The following is a 26,074-nucleotide window of genomic DNA, read 5'->3' on the forward strand; positions in this document are numbered from 1 at the left end:
TTGCACAGGGGACCACCTTTACCTTTTTAGTGGTTATGATGTCAGACTTGAATCTGGGAGACCTGGATTCCAGTCTCCACTCTGCCATGAAAGGTTGATGTTTGTTCTTGGGCCACTCACACATTTTCAGCCAAAGCTGTTGTTGTTGTGAAGATAAAATAGAGAAAAGAAGAATTCTCCTCCAGTAGGGAGAAAGGCAAAGTATAGTGGAAGTAAATACATTCATCTTATAGTGATCATCTTATAGTGCTGGCGGCTACAAGCATAGACAGCTTCAAGAGGGGACTGGAGAAACATATGGAGCAGAGGACCATCAATGGCTATTAGCCACAAGGTTTAGATGGAACTCTCTGTCTGGGGCAGTGATGCTCTGTATTCTTGGTGCTTGAGGGCGCAACAGTGGGAGGGCTTCTAGTGTCCTGGCCCCACTGGTGGACCTCCTGATGGCACCTGTTTTTTGGCCACTATGTAGCAGACCTTGCATCAGTAGGTAAGGACACCTGAAACAGAAGCTCTGTTGAAGATCTCAACAGCAGACCTCTGCTGAAAATCTTAACTGAGCCAAGCAGGCTCATAGGGGAACCTAAGAAAAGTCCTGCTGGATCAGACCATCAGTCCATCAAATCCAGCATCCATCTCACACATTGGTCCATCAGTTTTTCAGGATGGCCAACAAGACGGCATAGAGGTTGAGGCCCTCCCCTAATGTTACCACCCGGCTCTGCGATTCAGACGATTAGTGCCACTGAATGTGGAGGTTCCCTTCAATCCCTGTGTCTAGTAGACACTGATAGACTCGTCCTCCATGAATCCATCTACGTTCCTTTTAAAGCTGTGTATTCCTCCGGCCATCACTACATCTTCTGGTAGTGAATTCCGCATTTTAATCCCGTGTTTTGTGAAGTAGTATGCCCAGGGGTCATTTCATAGAAAAAGAGTTGCCAGAGCTTATTAGCACAACTCATTTGCATATTCCGCACACCCCTGACATCACCAGAAGGTGTACTAAATTATATCAGCTCAAAATGCTTCTGGAATTATAATTGTCATAATAAAACCTGACTCCCATCATCCTTTTAAAATTACCGTACTTTCTCCTATCTGGCCACAGTGGCATGAGGAAGATTTCCATCTGTCTGCTTTAGATGTTTTGGTTATTTTCGTATTTTTCATGGGGAAAAAATATTTAAAAGTTTGTCAGATCTTCGAGTTCAGCAAAATTCTAACAGGGTTTGAACAAAGGAGTCCAGAAGCAAGTTTTTTTTTGGGGGGGGGGAGGGGTTTGGGGGGGGTGTTAAGAAAGAAGAGCACAATAAAATTTAGAGGTTCCGGAGCTCTGCTCCTGTGAGCTCCTGTCCAAAATGAGGCCCGAGTATGCCTGTCAGGTTCATTGGGTGGTCCTTCAGGTATTCCAGCTTCAAGCTGCTTAAAGGTAAGAACTTTTAATGATGCTTTGATTTGAACTGGAAGTCGCTGAAGTCCTTTCAGAGCTGACCTGTGATGTTCTCAGTGAACTTTCTTGGTCAGGTTAGGTAGCTCCTGAAGTTCCGGAACATGGTTCCAGAGCAGTTGTGCAGAGTTATGCATCTGCAGATTGCTTAGCCCTTCTCTCGCTCTTTCGCTGTCTCCATTTCCACCATCACCCCTTCTGTGATCCATTACCTCATCCCTGCCATTGCCCGTCATTCAGGATCTCTTTGTTGGCTTAATGGAATCCATGCTTCAGTTGCCAAAAATTGTAGTGGAATTACTTAGTCGGATTAAGAGAGGCAGCGTCTGGCACGTGCCAGGGGTTGGGGGGGAGCTGTTCAAAAACCACAGAGCAGCCTGGGCAGATGCCAGCAAAGTAGACTTTAGCTATTCACGTACCTAAACAACCTAGAGTGTTCACTGAAGCATCCTCATTATTTCTCAACGGTGCAGAAAAGACCAATTCGTATTTGGCAGCCGAACAGCTGATCTTTGACTCTGCGGCAGGCATGCTCTGTCGCATTGCCTTGGCTCTGGCTGGCGGGCCACGTGTGGCGAGGCCTCAAAGGACACCCAGGGAACACAGAGAGAGACATCAGGTAGAACAGATGGAGGATTTTCTTTTTTCTTCTGGCATGAGAAGATGTCCATATAGATTCTTTTTTTTAGAATTTGCTTTCAGCAGATGCAATACCAGGGGTCATTTTGTAGAAAAATAGGTGGTGGTGCTCATTAGCATAACTCATTAGCATATGCCCCCCCTCCAGCCAAAAGCAAATCGACACAAGAAAGGAGAGTCCCAGGCAAGCGAGGCCTGCTTGGCCTGGCTGGATCTCTAGCCAGCCCAAGCAGGCCTCGCTCGCCTGGAGCTCTCCTTGGCTGCTCCCCCCCAGTCAAAAGTCTAGCAAGTCACCCACTGCCCAAAATCACATAAGAGGTGGAGAAAAGGTATTGGAGCTTCTCCAGGGGTTAATGAGGGCTGCTGGGGTGTGGCAAAGCCCCTGGTGGCTGGCTGGCTGGCTGCCCGCTCTAATCCCTAATCCAGGGATTGTTATACAGCTGCACCTACTATTCAATGGACAAGGTAAATGGGGAGGAGGAGGGGGAACCCTCAGAAAGGTTCAGGGGCTGTGCTCCTGTGAGCTCCTGCTGAATCTGAGGCCTGTGCATTACATGTCCAAAGGCTCCAAATGAGGAAATGATATTGCTGCTCTAAAACGACATGAGAAAATGGACAGTGGTCATGAAATGGTCAATGAAAACAACCGACCAGAAGAAAGTTGGTTCCTTTGAAATGTGGTGCTGAAGGAGAGTTTATGGATACTTTAGACCACAAAAAAAAAAGACAAATCAGTGACAAATAGAACAAAGTAGGAGTCTAGAAGCGCCAACAAAGTTTTATTCTGAATTTTATTCAGAACTTACATTCTGAATGAAACTTAGTTGGTCTTAATGGTGAAACTTGACTCCTGCTTTGTTCAAAGTTTTATTCAGAGTGTAAGCTTTCGTATGCATGCATGCTTCATCAGACAATGGAATGGGGTACAGTGAGCGGAGCTTATAGCTGGTGGGCAGTGGTTAAGAATGCAAAGTGGTACACAGTTAGAATCCAGCAGCAAAACAGTGAAATTAACAAATCAAAAGAACATTTGGTCTGGATAGCATCAGTGTGGGAAAACAGAGGCAGAATTGGAGAGTGATGGTGAAAGTGTCAAGTGATAACAAATAATAATTTGTCAAGTGATAACAAATAATTGGACATTTAACTACGCTGCCCCAGGGCAGACCAAACGCTAGTGAATCAGAAATAGGCTGTGAGGCTTTTGCGAGATTTTTTGCAGACAAAATCACGTCACTCCGCCAAGACCTGCCCATCACCTTAGACACAGTACATGAGCCCGAGGCCCCACGCCTGTCTTCTGATTTAACTCTGGATCATTTCGACCCGCTCAGCCTGGAGGAAGTTGACGGAATCCTCTCCTCTGCGCGCCCTACAACTTGTGATCTGGACCCATGCCCCTCCTGGCTAATTAAATCCTGCCTGAGGGAGCTAGATTGTCCTCTACGGGACATCATAAATAGATCCCTCTTGGAGGGGCGTTTTCCATCATCTCTGAAAGAGGCTTTGGTCCGACCCCTCTTGAAAAAAAGTACAGCAGACCCGGCCGAATTGGCAAACTACCGACCGGTCTCCAATTTACCATTTTTAGGTAAAATAATAGAGAGGGCAGTGGCGTTGCAGTTGCAGAGCTTTCTGGATGACGCTTCCATCCTAGACCCTTGCCAGTCCGGCTTTCGCCCGGGCTATGGGACGGAGACAGTACTGGTCGCCCTGGTAGATGATCTCCAACGGCATCTGGATCGGGGTGGTGTGGCGGTGCTGATGCTGCTAGATCTGTCGGCCGCGTTCGACACGGTCGACCATCGGCTACTGACCTGCCGCCTCGCCGACATAGGGGTGAGGGGGTCTGCCTTACAGTGGCTCTCCTCCTTCCTCGAGGATCGGGGACAAAGGGTGGCTATTGGGGGCGAGCGGTCCCGGAGGCACACACTGGACTGTGGAGTGCCCCAGGGGGCAGTTCTCTCACCAATGTTATTCAATATCTACATGCGCCCTCTTGCCCAGATTGCCAGGGGATACGGACTTGGGTGCCATCAATACGCAGATGACACCCAACTCTATCTGCTGATGGACGGCCGGCCTGACTGCGTCCCTGAGAATTTAGACCGGGCCTTGCAGGATATGGCAACTTGGTTGAGGAGGAGCGGGCTGAAATTGAATCCAGCGAAGACAGAAGTCCTTTGTCTGGGTCGGGGCGCTCGGGAAGGGGAAATACCTCTTCCGGTCTTCGACGGGGTGCCGCTGAAAGCGGCGCACCGGGTTAGGAGTCTGGGAGTTTTACTGGAGCCTTCATTATCAATGGAGGCCCAGATTGCAGCCACCGCCAAGTCAGCCTTTTTCCATCTAAGGCGGGCAAGGCAGTTGGCTCCCTTCCTAGAGCGCCAAGATCTGGCAACGGTACTTCATGCAACGGTCACCTCGAGACTGGATTACTGTAATGCCCTCTACATGGGGCTGCCTCTGTACCGAACCCGGAAGCTGCAGCTGGTGCAGAATGCGGCGGCTAGGCTGTTGCTGGGGCTTCCTAAATGGGAGCACATACAGCCTGGACTGCGCGAGCTGCACTGGCTGCCAGTTACATACCGGGTTCGTTACAAAGTGCTGGTCATTACCTTTAAAGCCCTATATGGTCGAGGACCTGTCTACCTTAGGGACCGTCTCTCCCCATATGAACCCCAGAGAGCACTGAGGTCAGCTGGAAAAAACTTGTTGACTACTCCCGGACCGAGAGAGGTGAAGCTGCAATGTACCCGTAACCGGGCCTTCTCCTCTGTAGCCCCGAGCCTATGGAACCAACTTCCAGAGGAAATGCGGGCCCTGCGGGACCTTGAACAATTCCGCAGGGCCTGCAAGACCTTCCTCTTCCGACTAGCTTTCGCTGACGAAGGAAGAAATTGTTAATGATAACCGCCATCCTAAAGAACAGTATTAGCACTTTTATTAACTTAATTAACTAATTTTAAACCTAATCAGAATTTTAATGCTTAAATGTAATTTTGTGTTTTTTGCTTTTTGTATAATTGAAATTTGTATGATGTTGTTAGCCGCCCTGAGCCTGCCTCGGCGGGGAGGGCGGGATACAAATAAAATTATCTATCTATCTATCATCTATCTAATAAGAGAAACCTGCTGCCTGTTTTACACAGCTTCTGCTTTACTACATTTTTATCCCTTTTGCAAAAATGCCCTCCTGAACCCGTTGGCATTACACATTCTGCAAAACCGTGGAAGCATGCGAGCAGCCCTCTCGCTTTGATCACATCAGCCATTTGGGACACGCTCATAAAATTAGTTCCTGGGCCTGTACAGAGTGAAATGCCAGTCCTCTGCCCTGCCCACCCCCTCCATCCCTCATCCCATTCCACAAAGAAGACCTTATTTTTCTTTTGGGCTAAGGATGATGGGAATTCAGGCCTCCTGGATTGAATCAGGAGTTGCCAGCAATCTGAAAACTTGCAGCAGTGGTGGCTATTCTCATAATGAATACTACAGCAGGGCCAGATCGGGGTGGGTGGGGGTGAGATAGGATTTCCCCTAAGCAATTCAGACTCCAGTGACAGCCCATGAAAAAGAAAAGGCTGCCAAGCTGAGTCAGGGAGAGTCTTTCTTAGCACCTGAAGATGTTGGGGGTTGAACCTGGAGGCTGGGACCTTTGGCATGCCTTTCAATGACAGCCTATGAAGCCACTGGTCCTTTTCGCTCTGGCTTGCCTGCAGCTCTCTGAGCTCTGAAGCTGATGTTCTGTTGAGGACTGAACCCAGGATATTGTATATCCCCAAATCATGGCTCCTCCTTAGGGTTGCCAAGTCCAATTCAAGAAATATCTGGGGACTTTGGGGGTGGAGCCAGGAGACTTTGGGAGTGGAGCCAGAAGACATTGGGGCAGAGCCAGGAACAAGGGTGTGACAAGCATAATTGAACTCCAAGGGAGTTCTGGCCATCACATTTAAAGGGACAGCACACCTTTTTAAATGCCTTTCTTCCATAGGAAATAATGAAGGATATGGGCACCTTCTTTTGGGGCTCATAGAATTGGACCCCTTGGTCCAATCGTTTTGAAACTTGGGGGGTACTTTGGGGAGAGGCACTAGATACTATGCTGAATATTTGGTGCCTCTACCTCAAAAAACAGCTCCCCCAGAGCCCCCAAAACCTCCAGATCAATTCCCCATTATACCCTATGAGAATCGATCTCCACATAGGGAATAATGAAGTGCTCAGCAGATGCCCCCCCCCCCTTTCTTGTGACTCTGAAGTGAGGGATTGGCCTTTCTACTCATGAGTTGCAGCCAACTTCTTCCAAGTAACACAGACACCCCATCCCAAGAGGAAGCCTTTCCAATCAGAGACTGGAGCCTCCGGAGGGGGAAAGTCACATGGTGGTTTTGGGGGCGGGGCTTCCCCCACCAGCCAGCTGACTGGGGGTGGGAAGGAGCCTGGGAAAACAGAAGAACCCCCACTGGGACCTGGGGATTGGCAAGCCTACTCCTCCTTGAAAAAGATGAAGCTGTTTTATGCCAAGTCAGATTGCCAGTTAAGAACATAAGAGAAGCCATGTTGGATCAGGCCAATGGCCCATCCAGTCCAACACTCCATGGCACACAGTGGCCAAACCCCAGGTGCCATCGGGAGGTCCACAAGTGGGGACAGAACTCCAGAAGCCGTCCTACTATGCCCCCCAGCACCAAGGATACAGAGCATCACTGCCCCAGACATAAGAATATAAGAGAAGCCGTGTTGAATCAGGCCAATGGCCCATCCAGTCCAGTAGTCTGTGTCACACAGCAGCCAAACCCCAGATGTCAGTAGGAGGTTCACCAGAGGGGCCAGAACTCCAGAAGCCTTCCCAATGTTGCCCCCCCCCCAGCACCAAGAATACAGAGCATTGCTGCCCCAGACATAAGAACATAAGAGAAGCCACATTGGATCAGGCCAATGGCCTCTCCAGGTCTTAACACTCTGTGTCACACAGTGGCCAAAAAACCCAGGTGCCATCAGGAGGTCCATCAGTGGGGCCAGGACACTAGAAGTCCTCACATTGTTGCCCCTCCCAAGCACCAAGTTAGTTTAGCCCAGGGCTTTTTTTCATAGTAGGAACTCCTTTGCATCTTAGGCCACACACCACTGATGTAGGCAATCCTCCTGGAGCATACAGTAGGTCCTGTACTGAGAGTCTGTAAGGTCTTGGATGATTGGCTGCATAAGAGGGGTGTGTGATCTAATATGCAAAGGAGTTCCTGCTACCAAAAAAAGCCCTGGTTTAGCCCACTATTATCTCCATTAACTGGCAGCAGCTCTGTGGGGTCTCAGGCAGAGAAAGCATTCTCTAAGTCAGGCGTGGCCAACGGTAGCTCTCCAGATGTTTTTGCCTACAACTCCCATCAGCCTCAGCCATTGGCCATGCTGGCTGGTGCTGATGGGAGTTGTAGGCAAAAAACATCTGGAGAGCTACCACTGGCCACCCCTGCTCTAAGTTAAAGAGGAATCCAAGTAAGAGTTTCAGCTCTGGGTTGGGAAATTCCTAGAGGTGTGGGAGAGGGGAGGAGGGTCTGGATGCAGCAGGGTTTGAGGAGAGGAAGAACCACAATGATGTATTAATGCCAATAGAATCCACCCTCCAAAGCAGCCATTTTCTGCAGCAGAACAGATCTCTGTAGTCTGGAGATCACTCACAGGGCCCTTTTTTTGGTAGCAGGAACTCCTTTGCATATTAGGCCACACATCTGTGATGTAGCCAGTCCTCCAAGAGTTTACAGAAGGCCCTGTACTGAGAGCCTGTAAGGTCTTGGATGATGAACTACATCAGGGGTGTGTGGTGGCCTAACATGCAAAGGAGTTCCTGATACGAAAAAAAGCCCTGATCACTCATAATTCTGCAGACATCTCCAGGCTCTGCTTGGAGGCCGGCAACCCTGCAAGAACATCATGCAGGATAGAACGAAACCAGGAAATAATCAGAGAATGAGCGGAACCCATTCATCCCTGCAATATGTGGTTAAATGTGTATGACTGCCACTCGAGGGGAGACAATCGAGTTTGGAGGTCCAAAGGAGGCACGCTTTGGTGTGCTGCCAACCAATCCATCTTGCACGAGTTCCATTAAGCGGACTGCTGCTGGGAGCTCCCGGGAAGCTGAAGACCACCGAAATGGGTGAGCGGCCACAAAAAAGCCTCTCGGAGTGCTCCAGAGGACCCTTCAAGAGGAATCCTGCATGCCCACAGCAGTGCTTTCCGAGCTCCTTTGGAGAGCTCATTTGCAATGAAAAAGATGATGGGCCATTAGGCTAATAAGAGAACGTATGAGGATGCTGTTTAATGAGGTCTGCCCTCAGCCTGACAAATCCACCACTTTACTATTCAAAATGGGAACTAGGACTGTGTGTGGCAGGGTGGGGGGGACATATGAAGAGCTGGATGAAGCCAATGCTGTGTACTCCAGCAATCCTCATTTCGCCGTGTTGTTGTTGTTGTTGAACACAATGTCCTCAGGAGAGTTCAGCGTTTTGTGCTAGGATTTATAATTGATTCCATATTTACTTAGTAAGTAGCAGGGCTTTTTTGGTGGGAGAAGCCCAGCAGGAGCTCATTTGCGTATCAGGCCACACTCCCGATGCCAAACCAGCCAAAACTGTGTTCCTGTGCATTCCTGCTCAAAAAAACGCCCTGGTAAGTAGGCAGCCTCCCCATAATCTCAGGGACCTGTTACTGGTTCAGCTTGTTATCCATGTGGCTGTTCTCTCTGACACCCTAATTTTCAGGGCTGACCTGACCTTAGAGGCCAAGAAGGTGGTCTGGTCACCTAGAGCACCAGCCCTTACGTATGTGCCGTCAAGTCACAGCCGTCTTATAGCAATCCTGTTGGGCTTTCAAGGTAAGAGATGTTTAGAGGTGGCCCACCATGGCCTGCCTTTGCATAGCAACCCTGGATTTCCTTGGTGGTCTCCCATCCCATTACTAACCAGTACTAAACTGCTTGGCTTCTGAGATCTGACCAGAGCTCTCTCAGTCCCATCTGCCTTACAGGCAGCATTCCCTCTAAGCGAGCGTGAGCTAACTCACAGATTTTGAGCCTCCAGCTCACGCATTTTTTGTCTTAGCTCAGGAAAAATGGCCCCAGAGCATAATAATTTATGCAGGAGCTCACAACATGAATGCCAGTGGCTCACAGCTTTAATATCAGTAGCTCACAAAGTAGAATTTTTGCTCACAAGACTCTGCAGCTTAGAGGGAACACGGCTTACAGGGTGTCTATTGTGAGCAAAGGAAGGAAGGCAATTATAAGTAGCGAAGAGTAGAGTACAAGACCAACTCTTCTTCTTCTGGTCTTGCAGGGCCCCACTTGTAATCAGGGTTTTTTTTTTTAGCAGGAACACACAGGAACATTGTTCTGGCTGACTTGGTATCAGGGGGGTGTGGTCTAATATGCAAATGAGTTCCTGCTGGGTTTTTTCCCGCAAAAAAGCCCTGCTTGTAACAATAATACTACAAATGCCTATCCAACACTCCCCCCCCCCCCGGGGAAAAAAATATTCAGGAGGCAACAATTAACCTAAAGAATAAGTTTAAAAAGGTAAAGGTAGTCCCCTGTGCAAGCACCAGTCGTTTCCGACTCTGGGGTGACGTCGCATCACGATGTTTTCATGGCAGACTTTTTACAGGGTGGTTTGCCTTCCCCAGTCATCTACACTTTCCCCCCAACAAGCTGGGTACTCATTTTATCAAACTCAGAACGATGGAAGGCTGAGTCAACCTTGAGCTGGCTCCCTGAACCCAGTTTCTGCCCGGGATCGAACTCAGGTCATGAGCAGAGAGCTCGGACTGCAGTACTGCAGGTTTACCACTCTGCGCCACGGGGCTGAAAAGAATAAGTAGCCAATTTCAATTCTGTAATATTGGCTGCCTGTATCAGAATGGTACGCCATGGTTGAATGCTGGCAGCAGTTGGAATCATCCCTATTTCCAGAATGTGTCAGAATCTTGGGCCGCAAGAAATCGCTTTGCACAGTGCACTTGGGCATTAAGAGCTGGGCTGGTTCTTCTTTTGAGCACGTAACTTGCAAACTTTGGTGCCGTGGCTTCGCCTACACTTCTGTTTTAGCGCTCGGCTTCAGATCGAAAATAAAGCGGGGAAGTGATCTCATCCTCTCTTTTTTTGCAAACTCGGGGGACTCTTGCTTCGCTTTTTCGTACCTGTGAAATTTCACAGTTTGGCCTGCCAACAGCGTGGGAATAGAAGTGTTCAAACACAGCTCGTGGTTGCGAAGAATTGGGACTCTCCTGTTCGTTATCTGCGGGAACGCTCACTTCGATCCACCCACCTCTTGAAAGCTCTGAGAGATTTCCTGGAACGGTGTGGACAGGAGGAGGCCCAGGTCAAAAAAACGCAAGACAAACCTGAGAAGGAGGATGGGAAGAGGAAAACGAGGAAATGTCTCTGCCCATTACCAAAGCCATCAACCCAAAGTTTCTCAGCAAGGAGAATGAATTTACCCTCCTCCCAATCCCCCAAGCAATAGGAAGCTCTGGATCTCCTATTACAAGGCTTGTTTCCTTGTGATGGAGAGAACATATGGTGTTGCTGAACTCTGAAAATTTGCAAATATACTCGCCGAGGAGGAGGTGACATCCAAGCGCTCGGATAAAGAGTTCTAAATTTTTAAATGGCATCGGTTCCCCAGATGCAAACCAGCATGTTGTCAGACTCTTGCTTGCTTGGCTCAACAATTTAGATTTCGCTCCGTCTTTCTGTAGCTACGTTCCAGCTGCTTGCTTCATCTTAAACCTTGCGTGTGTTTATGCCAGGTGCCGCAAAAGCAGGCTGCTAGTAGCCACCAGCCATCAAAGGCCCTTCAGCCAACATTTTCAGTGATCGGACCGTACAAATATTGAACGCATGCAAATCACATCAATTGTAGAATCATAGAGTTGGAAGAAGAAGAAGAATTGCAGATTTTTACCCCGCCCTTCTCTCTGAATCAGAGACTCAGAGTGGCTTACAGTCTCCTATATCTTCTCCCCCCACAACAGACACCCTGTGAGGTGGGTGGGGCTGAGAGGGCTCCCACAGCAGCTGCCCTTTCAAGGACAACCTCTGCCAGAGCTATGGCTGACTCAAGGCCATTCCAGCAGGTGCAAGTGGAAGAGTGGGGAATCAAACCCGATTCTCCCAGATAAGAGTCCATGCACTTAACCACTGCACCAAACTGGGTCTCCAGGGTCATCTAGTCCAACCCCCTGCACAATGCAGAAAATTCACAAATGCCTCCCCCTCCCACACACCCCTAGTGATCCCTGCTCCATGCCCCGAAGATAGCAAAAAAACCCAAAAAACCACCCTCCAGGGTCTCTGGCCAAAATGGCCTGGAGAAAAGTTGCTGGCTGACCCCAATCTTTCCTCTACTATGGCAGATCGTGAGGTCTGTCAAGGTCAGCATTGTTTACACTGCCAGCCAAGATGCTGTCAGTCTTCGGAGACAATTTATTTTATTTTATTCGATTTTTTGCCCACCCTTCCCGTAGAACAGGCTCAGGGCAGGTTACCTCATAAAACGGTCAACAGTAAAAACAATAAAAGACCAATTTGCAATATATAAAATCTAAAATTACAAAGACTAAGATGGCAGATTCCGCCCCACAGGCATGACCTGTTGTCCAGGTCCAGCAGATCTTGTAGCGCTGGGACGGAATGAGGGAGGGGGGGCGGTAACAAGTGACACCCACTGCCTCAGCTGAAAGCCTGGTGAAATGTTGACCTTGGTAGACCAGAGGTCTGACTTTGTACAAGCCAGCTTCATGGTTCAGTTATTCTTTCTCATCCTAACTCAGGGCTTTTTTTTGTAGCAGGAACTCCTTTGCATATTAGGCCACACACCCCTGATGTAGCCAATCCTCCACGAGATTACAGGGCTCTTAGTAGGGGGCCTGCTGTAAACTCCAGGAGGATTGGCTACAGCAGGGGTGTGTGGCCTAATATGCAAAGTGTCACGGCTGGGGCCGGGTCAGGCAAAGTCCAGAGGCAGTCCGAGGTCTGTAGCCAGTAAGCAGGAGGGTCTGAGGCGCCAAATCCAAATCAGTGTACAAGTATCGCAGGTCCGAGGTCCAGAAGCCGAGGTCAAGGAGTCCAGAAGTCAAAAGCCAAAGTCAGGGAGTCAGGAACCAAAGTCAAACCGGAGTGGATGCTAGGATGTCAGGGAGATGACTAGTTGCTTCCACAAAGCCTCCTCCCAAAGCCCACAGCTATATAGCCCTCTGCTGGCTGTTGCCCGTTTGGGCTAATTGCTGGCTCAGGGAGGCAGCCAGGATCCTGTCATAACTCAAGCATCCTTGCTCTTAGGAGGGCCAGAATCCTCTCAGAACTCAGGGCTCAGGGAGCGTCTTGCTTGTGAGCGTGCCGCCCTCCTCCGATCCCTGAGGTCCTGCCGGAGGCGGTCACGCACACGAGCCACCCGAGAGGGCGAGGCAGGGGGGCTGGGATCTTCTCCAGCAGGAGGCAGGGGCACTGGTGCAGGTGGCAGGGGCACAGTTTCCTCGTCAGACTCAACTTCCTCTGCAGGGTCCCCAGCACCCATGACACAAAGGAGCTACTGCTACAAAAAAAAAGCCCTGACCTAAATTACCTCACAAGGTTGCAGTGAACGTAACATTCAGGGAGAACCAATATATGTCAGATTGAGCTCCTTGGAGGAAGGGTAGAATGTTTTGAAAAGTGTTTGAGAGGATTCTTGAATGGAAATATAACACGAGAACATAAGATGAGCCCTGCAGGATCAGAGCAGTGGCCCATCTAGCCCAGCCTCTTGTCTCACGCAGTGGCCAACTGGTTCCTCTAGAGCTCCAGCAATATGGCATAGAGGCTAAGGTATTCACCGGATGCTGCCTGCTAGCACTGGGATTCAGAGATTTATGTCTGAATGTGGAGGTTCGCTTCACTCAGCATGGCTAGCAGACATTGATCAATCTCTCCTCCCTGCAACTGTCTGCTCCCTTTTAAAGCTGTCTATGTCTGGCTATCACAGTGTCCTCTGGTAGCAAATTTCACATTGTATTGTCTTGTGGCGTAAAGAAGTATTTCCTTTTGTCCAGGGGTCATTTTGTAGAAAAAGAGGTGGTGGAGTTCATTAGCATAACTCATTAGCTTATGCCACCATTCCCCCCCACCACCACCACCAGCCAAAAGCAACCTGACACAAGAAAGGAGAGCCCTGAGTGAGCGAGGCCTGCTTGAGCTGACTAGAGATCCAGCCAGCCCAAGCAGGCCTCACTCACCTGGGGTTCTCCTGGGTCACCTCCCTCACACACAGTCAAAAGGCCAGCAAGGGTTCTAAAAGAGCTTGCGGGTGTAATTTCTGAGCCTCTGGCTATTATTTTTGAGAATTCTTGGAGAGCAGGAGAGGTGCCGGAAGACTGGAGGCGGGCAAATGTTGTCCCTATCTTCAAGAAGGGGGAAAAAGGAGATCCGGGTAACTACCGACCCGTCAGCTTGGCGTCTATACCTGGAAAAGTTTTAGAACAAATCATCAAACAGTCGGTCCTGGAACATTTAGAAAGAATGGATGTGATTACTAAGAGCCAGCATGGGTTTCTCAAGAACAAGTCATGTCAAACTAATTTGATCTCTTTTTTTTTTTTTTTTGAGAAAGTGACTACCTTGCTGGATCAGGGGAATGCTGTAGACATTGTTTATCGTGATTTCAGAAAGGCTTTTGATAAGGTTCCACATACTATCCTTGTTGACAAGTTGGTAAAATATGGTTTGGATCCTGTTAACATTAGGTGGATCTGTAACTGGTTGACAGATTGCACCCAAAGAGTGCTTGCGAATGGTTCCTCATCCTCTTGGAGAGGAGTGACAAGTGGAGTGCCTCATGGATCTGTCCTGGGACCTGTTTTGTTCAACTTCTTTATAAACGATTTGGATGAAGGAATAGAACATATGAACATATGAAGCTGCCTTATACTGAATCAGACCCTCGGTCCATCAAAGTCAGTATTGTCTATTCAGACTGGCAGCGGCTCTCCAGGGTCTCAAGCTGAGGTTTATCACACCCATTTGCCTGGACCCTTTTCAGTTGGAGATGCCGGGGATTGAACCTGGGACCTTCTGCTTACCAAGCAGATGCTCTACCACTGAGCCACCGTCCCTCCCCTGATAGAGGGAATGCTTATTAAATTTGCTGATGATACTAAATTGGGAGGGGTTGCAAATACAGTAGAAGACAGAAACAGGAAAACTGGGCTAAAATCAATAAAATGAATTTTAACAGGGATAAATGTAAAGTTCTGCAATTCGGTAGGAAAAATCCTATGCATAGTTATAGGATGGGAGAGACCTGTCTTAGCAGTAGTATGTGTGAAAAGGATATAGGGGTCTTAGTGGATCATACGCCAGTTTGGTGTAGTGGTTAAGTGTGCAGACTCTTATCTGGGAGAACCGGGTTTGATTCCCCACTCCTCCACTTGCACCTGCTGGAATGGCCTTGGGTCAGCCATAGCTCTGGCAGAGGTTGTCCTTGAAAGGGCAGCAGCTGTGAGAGCCCTCTCCAGCCCCACCCACCTCACAGGGTGTTTGTTGTGGGGGAGGAAGGTAAAGGAGATTGTGAGCCGCTCTGAGACTCTTCGGAGTGGAGGGCGGGATATAAATCCAATAAATCCAATATCTTCTTCACGCTGAACATGAGACAACAGTGTTACGCGGTGGCTAAAAAGGCAAATGCAATTTTGGGCTGTATCAGCAGAAGTAGATCACGTGATGTGATGGGATCACTTTGCTCTGCTCTGGTAAGACCTCATCTGGAGTATTGTGTTCAGTTTTGGGCACCACATTTTAAGAAGGATATAGACAAGCTGGAACATCACCAGAGGAGGGCGACGAAGATGGTGAGGGGTCTGGAGACCAAGTCCTATGAGGAAAGGTTGAAAGAGCTGGGGATGTTTAGCCTGGAGAGGAGGTGGCTGAGAGGTGATAGGATCACCATCTTCAAGTACTTGAAGGGCTGTCAAATAGAGGATGGTGTTGAATTGTTTTCTGTGGTCCCGGAAAGGTAGAACCAGAACCATTGGGTTGAAATTAAATCAAAAGAGTTTCTGACTCAACATTAGGAAGAACTTCCTGACTGTTAGAGCAATTCCACAGTGGAACAGGCTTCCTCAGGAGGCGGTGGGCTCTCCTTCCTTGGAGGTTTTTAAACAGAGGCTAGATGGTCATCTGACAGCGATGAAGATCATGTTAATTTGGGGTAGGTATATGTGGGTTTCCTGCATTGTGCAGGGGGTTGGACTAGATGACCCTGGAGGTCCCGTCCAACTCTATGATTCTATGATTCTAAGCCACCTGCTGCCCAAAATCACATACGAAGTGGAGAAAGGGCGCCACAGGCTTCTCCAGGGGTTAATGAGGGCTGCTGGGGGCATCTCAAAGCCCCTGGTGGCTGGCTGGCTGGCCGCTCTCCTAATCCAGGGATTGTTATGCAGCTGCACCTGCTATTCAACGGACAAGGTAGGTAGGTGGGAAGGAGGAGGAGGGCCATCAGAAAGGTTTAGGAGCTGCGCTGCTGTGAGCTCCTGCTGAATTCAAGGCCTGCTTTTGTCCTTTCTGAATCTACTGTCCATCAGTTTCATTAGATGCATTTGAATTCTAATATTTTGGTAGATGGAGAAAAAGTTCCCTTTGTCAAATCTCTGCACACCATGCATAATTTTATACCCCTCTGTCCTGCCCCCCCCCCTCCAGTCATCTCTTTTCTGAACTAAGAAGTCCCAGAATCTTCAGAGTTTCCTCACAGGGAAGGTACTCCAGCCCCCTAATCATCCTGGCTGCTCTCTTCTCTATGCTGCAAGTTCTTAGTAAAAAAAAAAAACACACACAACCACACAAGGTATGGGAGCCACCATTTTTGTTATGACAGTGCTCTACCCATTTCTCTCAATGCAATTGTTCCGACCAAAATAGGTTTAGGTAGGTAGCCATGCTGGCCTGCTGTAGAAGAGCAAGATGCCAGTAACACCTCAGAGACCAACCAGATTTCCAAGGTCTAAGCTTTCGAGTCTCAAAGTTCCCTTCATCAGATCCCACCAAAGTGTTCATCATCATGACCAGCAAGATTCTCTAATCTGACATTCTACAATTTAAAAACACCTCTTCTGCCTGCAGCAGGGGTGGTCAAACTCAACATAAGAGCCACTTGGAAGAAAGGTCAGATGTTTGAGAGCCGCAAGACATGAATGACAGATGTTTGAGAGCTGCGAGGGAGGGAGGGAAGGAAGGAAGGAAGGCAAATAGGGAAGGGAGAAGTTGAAAGAAAGCAACTAACTTTAAATGCATTCTCCAAGTCACTAGCTAGCTTGGCTTGGAGAAGTGATTTAAAGAGAAAAATGCCTTCTCCAAGCCAGCCGATGGGGGGCGGGGCTTCAAGAGCCACATGTGACTCCCTGGCCACTACTTGGCTTCCCCTGGTCTCCACCAATGACTTCCCCATCCCCCCGTCACATGCTTATCCCACGGGCGGCTGTCACTTGGCAGCCAGATATCCCAAGGTGACTTCCTCCCCCCCCCCCAATAAGTAACCACTCACAACCACCCAAGCCTTTCCCATTCAGGTAAACAAATTAACAGCATGCCATTAATGAAACTACATCTGTCACTTTGTATTCCGAGCCTCAACTTTGCAGGCAGCAGCAGCAGAGCTGTGACGGGTCTCTTTTGGCCTCCCTCCTGCAGACAGTGTTCTTGAAGATTATTAATATCCGAGTCAATGGGGAGAGGGGCACACGAGCTCTCAGCAGAGACAGAAGAAACGACAGTGCCAGGGTTGGAGGCGTAATCCCTCCCCACTTTCATAGTTATCCACAGCTGGGCAAGCGACTTCGCTTCACAAGTGGCAAGGAAAAGCTCTCCACATTTGCGACGTGGTGCTTCCTTCCTTCCTTGGAGAACATCCAGATCTGTCCCCCACCCCCAGCCTCCCCAGCCTACGTCCTTCAAAGTCTAGGAATATCATCACTCTCATCTTGTCTAAATAGTACAAGCTGTTTGCTTGTGCTGAGTTATCAGGCCTCCTGCTTTTGACTGTGTGAGCATATTCCAGGGTCTGCAGCTTGGCATCTTTGTACTAATACATTCCTACGACAGAGATTCGAGATCTAAACAGATGTCCCTTATCTATTCATCGCAGAGGGAAGCTCAGACACAAGGCCAGCCTGTCTGGGTCTGGGTTGTCTGAGAGATGCTTCCCAAATCCTACAGCTCAGCATTTCTCCCCTAGTTTCTGTCATTCAGAGTTATTTCGTTTGGTTTCCCCAGTGCAGCCAATGCACCAGGAATGCCACTGTTGTTCTGTTTTTGGTTTCTGAATGTGACGCAAACAGTTAGACTTGAGCATTCAATAGTTTTCTTTTGACTTACCCATCTCCCCCCCACACACACACCCTTACTAATGTTCAATTCAAGATTTGCAGGTTCCCAGGGCTTTTTTTTTTTAAGCAGGAACACACAGGAGCACACTTCTGACTGGCTTGGCATCAGGAGGTGTGGCCTAATATGAAAATGAGTTCCTGCTGGGCTTTTCCTACAAAAAAAAAATCCCTGACGTCTCCCCCCTTCCATGTTATTAATGAACAAGTTCAATTCAAGGTGCTGGCCATGACTTTTAAAGCCCTTCATGACTTGGGGCTAGGGTTGCTAAATCTCATGGTTTGGGCAGAGGTCTTCCACTTTTGGGTGTCTCTCTCCCTTCCAAATTCCCCTTCTTGCCTCTGAGAAGCTAGAAATAACTGTGATGTGTTTACTTAACCTAGAAATAAAGTGGGCATGTTGGGTGGTGACACTCTGGGTTTTGGGCAAAACTCTATGATTTCTACCATAGGGTTTTGTCCAGAAACCAGAGCATTGCTGTCCAACATCCCCAACATGCCAGCGTCACTTCCATGTGATATAGACTTGTCCCCACTCTCAGAAAGTTCCTTCCCACACAGTGCCAGCACATCATTGCGATATGGCAACCCTACCTGGGACCTCCATATTGGAAGGACCTTCTCCCTCCATACATTCCCCCTTCTTCCTTATGTCCCTGTGTGTCAATGATGGTCATCAGGAACTCATCTTTTGGCTATCCCACCATTTAGGGTGGCATGTCTAGCATCGACCAGAGACCAGACCTTTTCCATTTTGATTCTGGATCTGTGGAATGGGTTCCCTGAAGAGCTCAAAGGAGCCCCTCCTTGGGGAGCTTCGGGAGGCCCTGCAAGGCCTGCCTGTTTGCTAGGGCTTTGGAGGAGGATTGGAACAGCGGGTATCTTTTAAGAGAGAGGAGAGCATTGGGGCTTGTTGTCTGATTTTTAGCTGGGGATGTTTTAACTAGTATTGTAAGGTACATTGAACTACGAGGAAAGTCAGAATAGAAATTTTGTAACTACAGCAATAATAATATGTCCACTGCCCAAGAGCAACATAGGGGTTTGGGACAGACATGAACGCATGAAGTTGCTTTATATTGAATCAGATTGTTGGCTCCTCAAAGTCAGCATTATAGGCTTTGACTAGCAGCAGTTCTCCAGGGTCTCAGGTCAAAGTCTTTCACGTCCCACTATCTGATCCTCCCAACTGGAGATGCCAGGAATTGAACCTGGGCATTTCTAGATGCCAAGCTTATCTACTAGTGGGCCACTGAAAGTAAGGGGATTTTCTAGCCATCTGTGTCTACGGTTCTCCTTTCCAAGTACTGAAGTTCTACAACTTACTTTAGCAAGGTTGCAATGACTTATAGGGAAGTCCTTGAGAGTTCCAGGGACAGTTTGGGGGGAAAAAAATAATGACTTGCGTCACATAATGAAGTTAACGTTTACAACTGTCAACACGTGTGGCAAGTACACTGGCCAAACAACATATCATCAGCCAGGAAAGTGATGTATATTATCTAGGGTTCCCAACACTGCCTAGACAAATAGCAGGAGACTTTGGGGGTGGTGCCTGGGGAAGGTGGAGTATGGAGGAAGGTGTGATGTCACTCCTGGGATGCTCTAGAAGTTTCCCCTGAACTCTATAGTGAATACCATAGATACTAGGGGAAATTCCTAGAGCACCACTGTGGAGGCCATTTTTTTCCCCTTCTGCTCCTCAATTTCTCAAGAGCAGTAGATTGAGACGGGATAAGGGAACCCCTTACTGGGGCCTAGTATCATCCAGCCTTCACCTAGAAGAATTTCTCAAATTAATGGCAGAATTGCAGTTTGCTACAGCACGGAGCTTGCTTCTGTGCTTCCTCGATTTAACGGCTTGGTTTTCTTCACAGGGTGGAGCCGGCTCTTACGCGAATCAAAGAGGACAGGAAACGGATCATTCTCCCAGCTATTGACAACATCAAGTATAATACTTTCGAAGTGCAGCAATATGCCAATGCAGCTCATGGCTACAACTGGGGACTCTGGTGCATGTACATAATCCCACCGCAGGACTGGCTGGACAAGGGAGACGAATCTGCACCCATCAGGTGACTCTCTGATACTGTTAGTCATGTGTGGCTCCCTTGCTTTTTTTCAGCAGCAGTGAGCCAAACAGTTGGTCCATCTAGCTCATATTGTCTCCTCTGGCTGACAGCAGCTCTGCAGAGTCTCTAAAACAGAAGGCTCTTTCTAGAACTTGATATGTAATATGCATCAGGCTGGGTCCAGACTAAGACCGATTCTCCAGTAGCCTTGTCCTGGTCTCACGGTCCTCTTCTCCATGGGGCTTCCATCCGATTTTACACAAGCTGCCACAAGGCTGTGACTCGCTCCGCCCCTTTCCCATGGCAAGCAAGATCCTCTAAAAGCCAGTTTCTGCTTGCCACGGGAAAGAGGCAGTTCGTATTGCAGCCTGCAGCAGCTTGTGTGAAATTGGACAGAAGGCCCGCAGAGAAGAAGAGTGTGAGACTGGGACAAGGCTAGTGGGGAATCGGTCTAATTCTTCCAATGGTGTGATGGAACTTTCCTGCCTCCCCCCCCCCTCCCAGCAATCTCTACAAAATGCTGCTACTGGGGGATAGAAGACCCTGAGGATTTACTGGAGGGGGACAAGAAACTGGAGAGGGAATGGGTGAAAATTGCTGGTTTAATCTGAATCCCACCCCCAGCAAAAAAAAACCTGCAGATGCCAGGGACTGAACCTTCCACATAGAATGCACGTGCATTACCTCTGAGCGAGATAGGTTTTTCTACCCTGCTGTTTTCTCTGCCTTAAAGAGTCTCAAAGTGGGTTACAACCTCCTTCCTTCCTCTCCCCACAGCAGTCACCTTGTGAGACGGGCAGGGCTGGCCCTGCCACTAGGCAAACTAGGTGGCTGCCTAGGGTGCCGGCCTTCTGGGGGCACCGAATTGGGTGCTCCCCATGTGACTCGATGAGGTTATCAGTGGGGGGGGGGTCAACAGAAATTAGACTTGCCTAGGGTGCCAGACAGTCTAGGGCCAGCCCTGGAGCCAGGTGGGGCTCAGAGAGTTCAGCGAGAACTGCGACAAGCCCAAGATCACCCAGCAGGCCTCACGTGGAGGAGTGAGGAATCCAACTCAGTTCTCTAGATTAGAGTCTGCCTCTCTTAACCATAGAACCATAGAAACTGTAAATTTGCCCTGAGTTGGAGCTGGTGGTTATTCTTTCCCTTGTCCCTCCCTGCTGCTTCCTCCCTTCCCCTGCCTTCCCTCCAGCTCCCGAAGGTTTATGAAGGATGCAAATTGCTCTTAGCCTCACATTTCCTCTTATCGTGGCCAAACAGAGGGACAGGCCGACATTCACTTTATTTATCATACAGCCGGCAAGTGCCGGTTATCAGGGGCCTTCTGCTCTTTGTGAAGCCGCAGTATGCAAGCAGGTAATTGCTCGGGAAATCTTAATGCACTTTGATAAACGTGGCTTGCATGGCATTTTCCCCTTTCAAAGCCTGGCTGCTTTCTGGTTTTGGGGTTTTTGTCATTCTTTACAGTCAGTCTTTTGGAATGTTTGATTGTTGGGCTGGATCCAGAGATCCCCAGCCCTCCTCTTTCCCTCGCAACTGACAGCCGCTTCAGATCCCAGGGCCCTAATGGATAGCCATACGGTCAATGGGTTTCAATGATGGAGAAGGAAGGGGGGGAAACCATCTTCCCACCTCTTCTGTTACTGGTTCTGCTACAGAGTTAGGGCAAGAATTCTCATAGGCTTGTCAGGTTCTCACTGCTAGCAGGCAGGGCCTTTTTTGTAGGAAAAAAGCCCAGCAGGAACTCATTTGCATATTAGGCCACACCCCCTGATGTCACCATTGTTTCGCGCAGGGCTTTTCTGTAGAAAAAGCCCAGCAGGAACTCATTTGCATATTAGGCCACACCCCCTGATGTCACCATTGTTTCGCGCAGGGCTTTTCTGTAGAAAAGGCCCAGCAGGAGCTCATTTGCATATTAGGCCACACACCCCTGATGTTACAGGAGCCCCATGGTACAGAGTGGTAAGCTGCAGTACTACAGTCCAAGCTCTGCTCACAACCTGAGTTCAATCCCAGCGGAAGCCGGTTCAGGTAGCCGGCTCCAGGTTGACTCAGCCTTCCATCCTTCCGAGGTCGGTCAAATGAGTACCCAGCTTGCTGGGGGGAAAGTGTAGATGACTGGGGAGGCAATGGCAAACCACTCCGTAAAAAAGTCTGCCATGATGCAATGTCCCCCCAGAATCGGAAATGACTGATGCTTGCTTAGAGGACTACCTTTACCTTTTACTCGATGTTAGAGTTGTTTCATACAGGGCTTTTTTGTAGAAAAAAACCAGCAGGAACTCATTTGCGAATTAGCCCCTCCCTCAATGCCAAGTCAGCCAGGACTGCATTCCTGTGCATTCCTGTTCAAAAAAAGACCTGCTGCCAAGAGACCTTCTGTCCTCTGCTGCTCCTTCCCACCAGCATTCAGCTGTGTGGCAGGAGGAAAAAAGGAAAGGATATGGGATCTGATCATCATCAATGGCAACTCAGTAGTGTCACTTGCAGTGCAAACAGAAATGACGTCGTCATGCTGACTGTGACATTCTAGCATTTGGCCAAACCTTTATGCTTAAACCATAGAGTTTTGGCTGAATGCTAGAGCGTTACCAACAAGGTGGTGAGGTCACTTCCAGACATTGCTTTGCTGGCAAAGCCACTGCATCACCAGCAAGACCCCACATACAAGTGATCCTCCCACCAGTTGCCAACCCAAGGCTAAAGAGCCCCATGATGGCAAAAGGATGTAGGCAATGTCTGAAGAGGACACGGCTGGGTGTTTAAACCCCTACAGCTTCTCAATGAGGAGGACTCTCTGGTCAGCTGTGTGTCTGAGAATGAGCAGAGGTGACAAGGTGGGAGAAAGAGGTTCTTCAGTGTAAGCCAACCTCCCTCCCTTCTGAGCTGAGAACCAATGGGAAAGCCTTGAAGTCTGTTCATAGCAGCCTATTTCTCACAAGTAGGTCTTACGTCTGCTCCTGGGAGGTATGTGGGGAGAGGCCATAGCACAGAGGCAGAGCACCAGACTGGCAATAAGAAGATCACAAGTTCAATTCCCAGCATCTCCAGCTGGAAGCATCATTTGTCAGGTGATGTCAAAGACCTCTCTCTGAGAACTTCAAGAGCTGCTGCCAGTCACAGCAGACAACAGTGACCTTCATGGACCAATATACGTCCAATCAGACTCAGCACAAGGCAGTTTCTTGTGTTTATATGTCCTTTGCATATAGGCATGGGGACTTGGGTCAGTGCATGTCCCAAGGGAGCAGAGGCTCTTGCATCACATAAGAACGCACGAGAAGCCATGTTGGATCAGGCCAATGGCCCATCCAAGATCAACACTCTGTGTCGTACAGCGGCTAAAACCCAGATGCCATCAGGAGACCTACTAGTGGGGCCAGAACTCCAGAAGCCCTCCCACTGTCACCCCCCCAAGCACCAAGACAGAGTGTTCCATCTGTATGGGCTAATAGCCCCTGATGGACCTCTGCTCCAAATATTTATCCAATCCCCACTTGGCTGACTATGCTTGTAGCTGCCACCACTTCCTGGGGCAGTGAATTCCATGTGTTGAAGAAGAAGAAGATATTGGATTTATACCCCACCCTTCACTCGGAATCTCAGACTCTCAGAGTGGCTCACAATCTCCTTTACTTTCCCCCCCCCCCAACAAACACCCTGTGGGGTGGGTGGAGTTGAGAGAGGTCTCCCAGAAGCTGCCCTTTCAAGGACAGCTCTTCCAGAGCCATGGCTGACCCAAGGCCATGCCAGCAGCTGCAAGTGAAGGAGTGGGGAATCAAACCCGATTCCCCCAGATAAGAGTCAACACACTCAACCACTACCCCAAACTGGCTCTCTTTGGGTGAAGAAGTGCATTACCATGCGACGGCCTGACGAAGAGACATGCCCCTGAAAGGACAGGTGCCCTTTTGTATCCCTTCTTCCATACCTAGAGAGCGGGGCTCTGCGCTCCAGAAAAGCTGCGTGAAAAAGAACATTGCCCAGCAGCACACGGCACCTTTTTTGCACTCCCTCGCTCTGCCCATTGATGGAGTGTACTGTTGAGTTTCATTATCAACAAGCTACTGGACCCATTAGTCACCTGTCTCTCGTCAGGCTCGGCCCTGCCTGGAATTTTATCTCCTTACACCAGCAGCGACCTGTTAAGGCAACACATACGTTTCTCACTGATTGCTTAATATACCAGAGAATGGGTCAGGTGAAGCGCTGTCAGGGATACACACACCAACGTTCTGCCTGCTCCACAAAGCATGTTTTGACACACTAATTTATATTTAAAAAACTCCAGGTTGCAATGCAAAGTCCTCTCTCTCTCTCTCTCTGCAAGTTCCCTGCTTCAACGGCCTGTGAAAACTCAGCTTTTGATACATATTAAGGTTTTGTCCTCGTCTCATTTGCGTGGCTGTCATCCTCTCGACTTCAATGAGGCCCGTGTAGATTTGCTTGGCTTCGATTCTAATCGGAAGCTGGGAAATAAAACCTTACCTGTGTCAGAGTAGCAAAAGAGACAGATGGCAAGCCAGCTTTTTTGACTCCCCTTGGACTGTCAGATTAGATTAGTGCATTAAGGAAGATGAGATCTGTCAGAACGGATCACTCGGATGATCCATCTCCTCTCGTGGCCTGCCTGTCAAAATGAGCCACGCCGGGCACCTCTTGCAGAGCGACTAATAAGGATGGAGGATGCGATCCCCTCGCGAGCGCTGGTGTGCATAAAATGTATGTCGGCATCCGCTGTCTGCGGCTGGATTTGTCCCAGATAACACACCGGCACCAAGGGATACAGCCAGAGCAAACTATTATCAGAGTTGATTCTCATGCAGTTTCAGAGGGAGCAAAGAGAGATGGAGAGGAAGGTGGCCTCTAGCCAGCAAGAGCAGATCTGACCCAGAAATGTTAATCAGATGACACACCTTCAGGGAGTAGAGGGAACATTATATCCAGAATGTATTTAGGGTTTTTTTTTTTATATCCTGCTTTTCCTCCCTGAGGTTGAGGGCAATATGCATCATCCTCCATTCTTGCATTACTTCCTCACAACAACCCTCTAAAGTAGGTTAAGCTGAAAGTAGGTGACTAGTCTAAGATCTCCCCAGCCAGGTTCACGGCAGAGTCTGGATTCAAACCTGGGTCTCCTAGATAGTAATCCAACCCTCTAACCGCTAATTATTGTACAGCATTGTGTGTAGTATAGACAGGAGATCCTAAGATTGTCTGGCAGTCTGATGTTCTAGCTCTTTTTAGCATTGTGCACCACTAGATGGTAAGCTAGACTTATTTTAGGGGCTGAGAGAGCTCTGAAAGAGCTGTGACTGACCAAGGTCACACCCAGCTGGCTTCATGTGCCAACCCCACCCTGACCCAGATCCACCCCTAATCTCCAGGGATGTTCTAACCCAGAATTAGCAACCCAAATCCACTCCTCTCCCTCCCTCGCTCCTCCTTTCTTGTCCAGACCCTGCTCATTCCAGAGGTATTCTTTCTCACTTTCCCAAACTCCTACCAAGATTCTGGCCAGTACACTATGGGAAAAAGGACATGGAGCAGAAGCGGCTCCCCCTGGATTCCTGCCCTGGGGACAGATAGCAAGCTTGAGCCATGGGGCATCCATGACCCAGGGGTCAAGGAGTATCACTTGATCTGCTCCAGCCTACTGGTATATAGGGAGGGACTGGAAAGAGCTGCCCCCTCTGGCAAGTGACTGAAACTGTAGGGTGAACTCCTTCTAGGAAAGGGGTCCCCCACCTTTCTCTGCCTGTGGGGAACTCTGACACGGCAAGGTGGGCACACCAACAAAATGGCTGCCGCAAAATGGCTACCCCGTGAGGCAGAGCCAGCCACAAGAGGTGGAATAAACAGATTCAAGGCCCACAAGGGAGAAGCAAAACTGAGAATCGATGTGGTTGTGGTGGTTAGTGCTGGTGGGAGACCCTGGTTGGAATCCCGTCAGCGTTATTCAGCCTAACTTCCCTCACAGGCTTATTCTGAGGAGAAAATGGAGGAGAGAGGAATGATGTCGTCCATGTTGGGTCTCTGCTGAGGAGAAAAGTAGGGGATAAATGACATAAATAAAAAATAAAACGTTGGATTGAAACGGCAAAGATGAAAAACTCAAAACCGTCCTGGCCCCATATTAGCTGTCATTCTGGCTCATAAAAATGGACGCTAAAGGAGAAGGATCTTTCACTAAGCAGAAAATGAGAATAATTTCCTGGCAGAAAGGACTCCACTTCAAAACTTCATTCATTAGAGATTCACTTTAATCCTGAAACATGATCTTTCACACTTCTTTCAAGAAATTAGGCTGCATTCAACTTCCTATTTGCATATTATTAAGAGACCTGTGAAGGCTCTGGCGCTCGTTGCCATTTGGCACAGAGACTCTGCTCCTCGAGGGCTCTGCAGCTAAGTGCTCCACTTGATGACCGAGTGACCTTTGTGGAACTGGGCTTGCGGCTCAAGAGCTGACGGGACTTGAATCGGAAGACCTGAGTTT

The 26,074-nt window shown here is 48.8% G+C and overlaps 1 protein-coding gene across 2 annotated transcripts in view; it reads left to right on the forward strand.

Annotated features, from left to right (window-relative positions):
* Positions 1-26,074, forward strand: part of GALNT9 (polypeptide N-acetylgalactosaminyltransferase 9) — a 307,400-nt gene that overhangs the window by 144,081 nt on the left and 137,245 nt on the right. Inside the window, exon 5 of one of the 2 annotated variants that reach the window (XM_060249993.1) lies at positions 19,378-19,575. In XM_060249993.1, coding sequence (XP_060105976.1) covers positions 19,378-19,575 — 198 coding nt within the window. Of the gene's footprint in view, positions 1-19,377; positions 19,576-20,829; positions 20,929-26,074 lie in introns of those variants that run through there. The other variant, XM_060249994.1, reaches the window with a different exon arrangement.

This window comes from Heteronotia binoei, chromosome 11, assembly GCF_032191835.1.
Source record: "Heteronotia binoei isolate CCM8104 ecotype False Entrance Well chromosome 11, APGP_CSIRO_Hbin_v1, whole genome shotgun sequence".
Taxonomy (NCBI): Eukaryota; Metazoa; Chordata; class Lepidosauria; order Squamata; family Gekkonidae; genus Heteronotia; species Heteronotia binoei.